General features: G+C 35.4%; 2 protein-coding genes across 2 annotated transcripts in view; one reads left to right on the forward strand and one right to left on the reverse strand.

The window, feature by feature from the left end:
- LOC107871419 (probable WRKY transcription factor 34) overlaps nucleotides 1–1,440 on the forward strand; it is a 4,492-nt gene extending 3,052 nt beyond the window's left edge. The window contains exons 2-3 of the mRNA XM_047412297.1: nucleotides 86–335; nucleotides 450–1,440. Of these exons, the coding sequence (XP_047268253.1) occupies nucleotides 86–335; nucleotides 450–1,029 (830 nt within the window). The 3' untranslated portion in view covers nucleotides 1,030–1,440. The remainder of the gene's footprint in view (nucleotides 1–85; nucleotides 336–449) is intronic.
- A 693-nt stretch (nucleotides 1,441–2,133) lies between these two features.
- LOC107871422 (tyrosine-protein phosphatase DSP3) lies at nucleotides 2,134–5,097 on the reverse strand. The gene is made up of 5 exons (XM_016718352.2): nucleotides 4,070–5,097; nucleotides 3,060–3,153; nucleotides 2,806–2,860; nucleotides 2,564–2,607; nucleotides 2,134–2,464 (listed from the first exon to the last, which is right to left on the reverse strand). The coding sequence occupies exons 1-5, from the start codon at nucleotides 4,213–4,215 to the stop codon at nucleotides 2,210–2,212; spliced, it is 594 nt and encodes a 197-aa protein (XP_016573838.1). The 5' UTR covers nucleotides 4,216–5,097; the 3' UTR covers nucleotides 2,134–2,209.
- Between the last annotated feature and the right edge of the window lie 4,627 nt (nucleotides 5,098–9,724).

Below are 9,724 nucleotides of genomic sequence, written 5' to 3' on the forward strand. Positions count from 1 at the left end.
TCGAGGATCCAGTATGCACCGGGTGACATTTTGAAGAGTCCGAGCAATATAGGGTTAAAATACCTTGATAGTGTGAAACTTTAAGAGTGTTATCTTTTTTTTTTGGTGTGTGTGTGTGTGTTTATAACGCGTATTGTGATCCATTCGGCTTACTTATGTTGTGGAATTGACCGCAGGAAGAAAGAAAGTTATTCAGTTGAACCAAGTTTACTGTCGAGAACAGTGAGAGAACCGAAAGTAGTCCTCCAGGTGGAGAGTGAGACCGATATTCTTGAAGATGGCTATCGCTGGAGAAAATATGGCCAGAAAGTTGTCAAAGGAAACCCTAATCCCAGGTATCTATTTATCGGATACATTTAAAATGCATAGTTGTATCTAGTTTCCTCGACAGCTTTCTGCATTTTTGAGGAATCCGAGCAGCATAGCTCTTAACGATGTTTCATGTGTAGGAGCTACTACAAATGTACGAGCGCTGGATGCTTAGTGAGGAAACATGTCGAAAGGGCATCAGATGACTTAAAATCAGTAATCACAACGTATGAGGGGAAACACAACCATGAAGTGCCATCGGCAAACAAGACGAATGGTGTTGCAGGACATTTTCGATCAGCATCTATGTTGAACAACGGGCAGCAGCAGCCGGCTTGCACAGCATCTCGTAAGAGTCTTAAAGATTCAAATATCAGAGTGCAATTTCAAGATCTACCTATTCCGTTCGAAAGAAAGTTTTTCATGGGAAGTGAATATTTAAGGCCAAATTTTGGTGCAAGTTACCTCAGTGACTTGAGTTTCGGAGGTGGTTCTTTGCAGCTCCCGGACTTTGCAATACCATTACCATTGCCATCGCGAATGAGTTTTCCTGCAAGACAGAACGAGCCTCGTCTTGGTGACTTTCAGATGAATAATCATCTCTTGCTGCCAAATGGTGCATCGACATTTTTAGCAGCTGGGAATACACGACATATTAACGATGACAACAATAACTCGAGACTACTTAAAGCCAAAGACGAGGTCCAGTACTGGACCTAGCTCTCCCGGTAGCTGTCTTCTGATACATCATTCAGTATAGATTCTTTCATCTAGTGGATGCAGGTGAACTCACTGCGTTCGACTTAAATAATACACATACACAGTTCAACGTTTAGAAATATATGTACTTATCCCTAGTCAAGGTGGCGCCAACAGATGCTACGACACATTGGAACCAACATGTTCGTGAGAAAACAAGATACATGAAGCATAACTTCAATGAAAGGCGATAACTGTGCATTTCAAGAACTTGCGACTTGCATAACAGGCCGAGTAATTGGCCTAATTGTTGACATTTTTACTAACATGAACACCTATATGTTGCTCTCACTGTATAGCGTTAAGCAAGCAGATGTATACGGTTCATTAGTCAACAATGAATACGAGTGGAATTACCCGATTTACCTTTCATGGATTGACACACTTGACCCCTCAGCAATATCATTACATTACCGTCAATATTCTCTAATTCACATTTCCGAAAGTCTAGGATCTGTGACAACTCGAAAAATGCAGAAAATTTCCAAAAGAGCTGTCTTTTTACTCCAAATTATTTAATACCAAACCTGAGTTCTCGAGGGGGTGGCCTAGCTATCAAAGAGTTGGAGCAGCAATCTCGGGAAATAGGAAATGAATCCTGGTAGGTAAATGGGAACAATAGCTGATAAAGGTTTGGACTCCGATTTAGGAGGTGCCAAATGTACCCCGTCATTGATTTGAGATCCTGATAAGGTGAATTCCCAGTCTACTCGATGCTGTGCATACCGAGTGGTAAAGTTACATGATGCCTCGGCTTAGTATAGTAAAGAAAGTATGTTTAAAAGAAAACGAAATGCATATCTATGTAGTGTCTAGTTAGTTGCCTTACAGCAACAGTAAAGTTCTCTCCACGTAACCAATAGGCCACGGGTTCAATCCAACGCTACTGATGCTTACGTCATTCCCTTTACCCTGCATGAACACGGGGTGCTTTGTGGATCGGACAGCCTCAGTGCATCAAACGATGCGACAATCAAGCTACAAGGACTAATTCGTGAAGTAAAAGAAGACAGATCGCCAACTGTTACTACGAACCTAACAGAACTTTTCACGTAGATGACATGACACATGGAACGGATTTTTACAACAAAACGAGAAAAAGAGTATTCGATTCATGCAAAAAACAAGGATGTAGAGCGCTCTACAGAACAGAAGTCATCGGAGGTTTCTGCAGAATTTCTTCTATACATAGCAAACATCTTTTCGTTGAACCATAGTTCGTGTAGATAATGCTCTCGAGGCAATGCCTTATGCACGAAACATCAAAAGTCTCGAGAAATCTCCCATCTGTTTCCCTCCATTTCGCGCCAGCAAATTGCTTGTACTCATCCATCACAGAAGACAAACACCAACTCTGCCATTTCCTTAGGCAACCAACAACGAGGCCTGTTCGATGCTGCAAGATCAAATATAGTATATTTGATATCACGAAGTATATTTTACGAGGATTTAACTTATATACACCCAGTGTAACTCATATACGGAATCAATGTACCTTTCCGCGCTTGCAGTGGATTAGAACCGGATGATTTCTAATATCTGGAGACAAATAAAGAATGAAAGTTAACATTCATATACTAGAACCTATGTTGCTCGGACCCATATCGAATTCACCAAAACTGGACTCCTTCTGGAGGATCCGATACGCATCTAATGACACTTTTGGAGAGTCCGAGCTACATAGATTGGATTTATAGGCCTAAGAACATGACAGGGAGAATGCTCGAGATTGTATACCCGTTAGCACTTTCAAAGCCTCCGTTATAGCACTCCTTGACATAGTCGATGGCTCCTGAAGGGGAAAAAAAAAAACTTCAACTTCACACAAAGCTGATTATGCCAACTATCAATTTGTTCCTATCTGAACTATCACGATCTACTCAACTAGGTGTGTTGACATAGATGGTGAAAGTTCAGATAGGAAAACGGAACAATTCATGATAGTTCAGATAGGAAACGGAAACAACTTTACAATAAGAAAAATGAACTACCTTAGTACCATCCATTCCAAATTGGAAAAGCTTTACTTTGTTAAATTTAAGAAACTCCAAGTTTTCTTCAGGATAAGGCTCTAAACTCAAACATCTGTAAACAATGATAAGAAAGAAATTTAATACAGTTAACTCTGTTCACCAAGACTCGGGATATATGAAAAGAGATCACCGAGTATATTTGTCGCAGATTTCAATTAAACGTCAGACCTCATGTTTTTCAACCAGCTTTATTGACCACTAGGCCAGACTGTTGGGTGTGATACAGAGAATTGGTTACTGTTATAGATCAACTCAACTCGACAGCGTAAACTTTTTTTGATGTATATGTAATTTAACATAGTTATTTTCTAGTTACTGCAACACACTCCAACTTCAGAGGGGTCTATTACACCCCGAAATCAATTTTAGCGTATTTTTGTCACCTTTTGTGCTGATGTCGTACCATTATTACATAAAATGGGGCCCACATCAAAAGTGCCACGTCAACTAAAAATGTTGACAAAAGATGTCACGTCAGCTAAAAAGGATGACAAAAATACTCTAAAATTTAGTTCAGTGGATAATAGGACCCCCCTGAAGTTAGAGTGTGTCGTAACAAGTTTGATCATAGTTCAACGGGTACTAGATGCTTTACTCGACAACATATGGTAACAGAAATCAAACGACAAGAAACTACAACGAATTAGTACAATAATCGAAGTACAAGAGACAACATAGAGATAAGCATCCTGTACCCCCAAACTATGGCCAAAGTTACTGCAACACACTCCAACTTCACAGGGGTCTATTACACCCCGAAATCAATCTAGTTCAACGGGTACTAGATGCTTTACTCGACAACATATGGTAACAGAAATCAAAGGACAAGAGACAACATATGGTAACAGAAATCAAAGGACAAGAGACAACATATGGTAATAGAAATCGAAGGACAAGAAACTACAAGAGAAATACTACGGCTCCGAAACACAAGCTCAATAAAAGCGAGAAATTAGAGAGAAACTAACATGATAGAGTTGAGATTGAGTGATTGCAAAAATGGGAAATTGGAGGGCTGAGGGAAACCACATCTATAAATGCAGTTATCTTCCACTGCTGAGAAATTTGTAGGTTGCACTAAAATACCATCATCTTCTTGTAAAATCATATCCATTTAATAACAATTACGTCTCGATTCCAAGAAAGTTTGAAGTATGACTCGAATCCAAGAAAGTTGGAATTCGCGCCTTAATTCCAAGAAAGTTGGAATTCGCACCTCAATTCCAAGAAAGTTGGAGTCAGCTATGTGAATCGTCACAAACAATTATGTCCTCGATTCCAAGAAAGTTGGAACTATGACTCGATTCCAAGAAAGTTGGAGTCGCGCCTCAATTCCAAGAAAGTTGGAGTCAGCTATGTGAATCGCACAAACAATTATGCCCTCGATTCCAAGAAAGTTGGAACTATGACTCGATTCCAAGAAAGTTGGAGTCGCACCTCAATTCCAATAAAGTTGGAGTCAGCTATGTGAATCGTCACAACCAATTATACCCTCGATTCCAAGAAAGTTGGAAGTAGGACTCTGACTCCAAGAAAGTTGGAAATCGCGCCTCAATTCAAAGAAAGTTGGAGTCAGCTATGTGAATCGTCAGAAACAATTACGCCTCAATTCCAACAAAGTTGGAACTATGACTCGATTCCAAGAGAGTTGGAGTCGCACCTCAATTCCAAGAAAGTAGGAGTCAGGTATGTGAATCGTCGTCACAAACAATTACGCCTCAATTCCAAGAAAGTTGGAAGTATGACTCGATTACAAGAAAGTTGGAGTCATGCTTCAATCCCAAGAAAGTTGGAGACGGCTATGTAAATCATCGTCAAGAAGAAAAGGCTTTTAATTAGCTAAAAATTCAAGAAAGTTAAAAGTAAGCTATGTTATTAATCGTCACGAGATAGGACTTCAGCTAAACATCAAGAAAGTTGAAGTCAGCTATATGAATCATTACACGAAAAACTATGAGATTTTTGGATAAAAATTCTTGTAATAATTCAACTACAAAAAGTTCATTTGTTTTTGTCGAAGTTTATATAGACAATTATTATTCATATCACATGTGGTGAACACCCTTTGCATTATCCAATTGTTTTTGACCTTACAAATTATACAAATTATGTTTATTTTCTTAAGGAATTATCATGTCCAAGAGAAAATACATATATAGTTTTCAGATATGTATTTTTAAAAAATGGATTGAGGGGCCACAATCAGCACTTTTTGAAATTATTTTTATAGATTTATTTTGTCCAATTATTATTGTATATATTTTGCCCAATTATTAAAAATGCAGCAAATGACATAAGTCACATGGTAAAGAATATATAGAGAAAATATATCGAAACATCCCTAAGTTTGTAGCCAAAATTTACTTTAGATCCTAAACTAATCGGACAATTATATACCCTTAACAACTTTAAAGTGAATTTTTTACACCCCGAATTGCTAACGTGGCAAATTCTTTAAAAATCAGTGCGTAAGTGGTCCAAAAAATATAGAAAAAAATGAGGCCCACCTTATAAATTTTATAAATTCTCTTTATACATATATATATATATATATATATATATATATATATATATATATATATAAAATATAAAAGTAAGAAACTATTTCTTCTTCATCTTCTTCGTTGCCTCCCCTTCCCTTCCATTCCCCTCCCCACCACCCTCCAACACATCATTTCTTTATCTTTTTCTTAAACCCTCACCCACCCCATTTCTTCATTGAGGCGAAGCCATGGAATATTCCATAAAAGTTGAAATTGAATGTTTTGAGAAGTTTGTGAATAAAAACTTTTATGTTTTTGAGTTAAAAAATTGCGAAATTTATGATACTTGATAGACAATTTATGTCAAAATTGTCTCAAAGTTGACAACTTTATTGTTTTAAATGAATTTTTTCGAATTCCTCTCTACCCTGATTTCTCCTCTTTCTCTACTTTGATTTTTGCCAATTACCGTACTCCTCAATCCATCGTCTCTACGTGTGTGTGCTGTGTGGAATTGAGAGTCTGTGTGGGTGTTTGTTTGCTGTGAGTGAGTAAAGAAAATTGGAGGCCTTCCTCTGTAAATGAAGAATCTCTATATGTATATCTCAGTGTGTGCGTATTGTGAAGGGATGGTGGTGTGTGTACTTATGGTGTGTGATGTAGTGTAGTGAGAGTAACGATAGAAGGAGTGATGCTCATTCTCTTCTATGTGTGTCTATATTATGAATTGAATTATTGTTCATGATTGTTATCTAATGGTGTTAATGAAAAAAATAAAAAAATTAGAAGAGAAGGCATTAGGGTTGGAAGGAGAGAAAGAGAGGAGTGGGGAGGGGGATGGTCTGAGGAGAAGAAAAATGGGTGGTGGGTTGGGTTGGGGGGGGGGGGGGGTTGATGAAGAAGGAAAATGGTTAGGGGTGGGGGGTTTGAAGAAGAAGAAAATTATAATTTTTTTTAAAAAAATATATAAAATTAGTATGTATATAAAAATTGTATATATGTGGGATTACTTTTTTTTTTTTTTTTTAAATTATAATATCTTACGTGGAAATGACATGGCATTGACGTGGCTCAAATTGGGGCGTGTGTACTTCACTCTCCGTAGTGAGAGTGGTATAATTTTTTTAAGGGGGTAAAAAATTTATTTTAAAGTTGTTAAGGGGGTATAAATTGCCCGATTAGTTTAGGGTTTAAAGTAAGTTTTGGCTACAAGTTTAGGGATGTTTCGATGTATTATCTCGAATATATATTCAGATTTAATTGGACCACCTACCCCTACCCCACCCCCCAGAATATATACATAAATATGACCCTAAATTTGACACCAAATTATAACTTTGACCTTAAACTTTGATAGTGCACAAATAGGACCTTTAACTATTCAAATCCTGAACAAATATGACCTCCGATTTTGCAACCCCCATGCGTGAGTTTCACTCGCGCCTACGTGAAAAGCTCATCCAATCACACGATGCCACGTCGTTAAAAGGGCTGACTTGGAGGGAGGTCATATTTGTATAGTTTTGAATAGTTAAAGGTCATATTTGTGCACTGTCAAAGTTTTATTTTTTTGTATTAAAACGACGTCGTTTTTATTATTATTATTATTATTATTATTATTATTACTAAAAATTACACAAATACTCAACTTATGTTTCCAATATTATAAAAAATCTCAACTCCCTAAATATATTACAAAAATCCCAACATATACATAGAATGCTATGTATATGTGGGCTATGTTATGTATATTAATAGGGAGAGAGTAAAGTAATTAAAAAAGTGGGAGAGAGTGTAATTACTTACAAAAGGGTTGGTATTTATTATTATTATTGTTATTATTATTTTTATTTATTTCTATAGCAGCATCTAGCTTTTTTTTTATTAAAAAAAAAATCACTAGCAGGGATCGAACCCGCGCAGTAGGCTGAAGGAAGCGCCCAAGAAGAGCAAATAATACCACTGGGCTATCTAAGTGCCTTGTTTCATGTGGTTCAATATTAATATATGTACATAAATATATATTTTCTACCTTATATATACAACGTAATCTTTTTACCGAGGGGGTTCGGGTGAACCCCATGACAACCGCGTAGGTCCGCCCCTGCGTTAATTTAATAACGTTTTGATAACGTTAATTTAATACTAACATTTTAATAACGTTAATTTAATATACTACTGCTATCCTTAATAACGTTAATTTAATAACATTTTATTAAAACTATAATTTTTTTATTATTAGTATAGTTTCACCTTTAATTTAATATTTAAATAAATTATATTTAGATATATTATATAACATAAATTCTCCCTTTGCTTTATAATATATATACATACCCGCTCGATTTTTTCGTATGAGGCTGACCCACCTAATTAATAAATCTTTAATATTGCTCTTTTTCCGCAATGACAAAAGAAATTAGATGTCATTTTCATCGTTGAGCCAAAAATAATGAAAAAATAATAGTGAAAAGTCATTTATAGGTCATATTTGTGCAGTTTTAAATAGTTAAAGGTCATATTTGTGCACTTTCAAAGTTTAAAATCAAAGTTATAAATTTGATGTCAAGTTTATAGTCATATTTATGTATTATGCCCTTAGATTTTAAGCTGGACGCATCCAGTTTTGCGTGTTGAACACGCGTTTTGCCACTTAGGATCGGAGGTCATATTTGTGCAGTTTTGAATAGTTAAAGGTCATAGTTGTGCACGGTCAAAATTTACAAAGTTATAATTTGGTGTCAAGTTTAGGGTCGTATTTATATATTATGTCTATTTATAATGGGAAAAATTCTCTGTTTCCACCTGAACTATACACGAAATTGCTGAGACACACCCAAGCTTTAAAAAGGTATTCTCTGGACTAATTAAAACTATATTTTTGGCAACCTTAGTGCCTACATGGCACATCAGTGAATCAATACACTAAAGGTCCACGTAGGCATCAAGATTGTGAAAAATATGAATTTAATTAGTTCAGGGGTAATAGGACCTTCCTAAAGTTCGGGTGTGTCTCAACAATTTCATGTATAGTTTATGAAAACAATGCATTTTCTCTTTATAGTATATTTGGTCAGCTTGCATGTATCTTAATTATTACGATGAGTAGTGATTATCATTCATTAGAAGGGTCGAGAAACTTAATATGTTCTTGAATAACGTAAGAGTGCCCCTAGCCATCGCAAAGCTTACAACAAGTCGAGTGTAATCTCAAAAAGTAGAATCTGAGAAAGGTAGAGTGAATATAGACCTTATCCTTATTTTGGAGTTAAAGAGATCGTTTCCGATAGACTCTCGACTCAATGAAAAGCACTTCAAAATAATTTGAAAAAAAGAGACAACGATAGTAAAAAGCCATGACAAAATAGTATGAACGCTATAAAATAATAATATAAATAAAATACAATTAACGAGAAAGTCTCCACAAAACTTCTATAACAAAATGCATTTAAAAGCATGACGAAGCACCACAATAACTGCAACAAAATAATATGATAAATAATCAACATTGTGTGTGATTCTTGACTTTTTTCAATAGCGTTTTTGGATTTTTTCTCATAATAATAATAATAATCAATTTCTCCATTTCATGGCATATTTCATGGCCACTAATATGCCATGAAATTTAATATTTTTATTTTAATTTAAATACACAAATAATTCAAACATTTTTATTCATTTTATTTTTCAATTATAATTTATACTTTCTCTATCCTAATTTATATAACATAGTTTAAATTTATACTACATTCTTCAATTAAAAAATAGATAAGTATGTAGTATTCTCTCGAAATATGGCGAAAGTTTCTATGACACACTTCAACTTTACATTGGACATATTACCTCTGAACTCAATTTTAGCGTATTTTTGTTACTCTTTCATGCTGACATGACACCTTTATTATATAAAAATAAAACCCACGTCAAATGTGTCATACCAGCCAAAAAAGTGTCACATCAGCTAAAAAAGATGATAAAAATACACTAAAATTGAGTTCAGAGGTAATAAGCCAAGTTGAAGTGTGTCGTAGCAAATTTGGTCATAGTTCAGGCGGTACATTAAAGTTTTTTAACTCTAGCACAAGAAATAAAAATCTTAAGTAATTATACCAATAATTAGAGAAAAAAAATAACAAAGTC

Source organism: Capsicum annuum, chromosome 5, assembly GCF_002878395.1.
Source record: "Capsicum annuum cultivar UCD-10X-F1 chromosome 5, UCD10Xv1.1, whole genome shotgun sequence".
NCBI classification, from domain to species: domain Eukaryota; kingdom Viridiplantae; phylum Streptophyta; class Magnoliopsida; order Solanales; family Solanaceae; genus Capsicum; species Capsicum annuum.

Coding starts and splice junctions, on each gene's coding strand:
- LOC107871422 (XM_016718352.2), bottom strand. CDS start 4,215: ATGGATATGATTTTACAAGAAGATGATGGTATTTTAGTGCAACCTACA. Junction 2,861..3,059: donor TTGGAATGGATGGTACTAAG/GTAGTTCATTTT, acceptor TTTCCCCTTCAG/GAGCCATCGACTATGTCAAG. Junction 2,608..2,805: donor GGCTTTGAAAGTGCTAACGG/GTATACAATCTC, acceptor ATTTGTCTCCAG/ATATTAGAAATCATCCGGTT.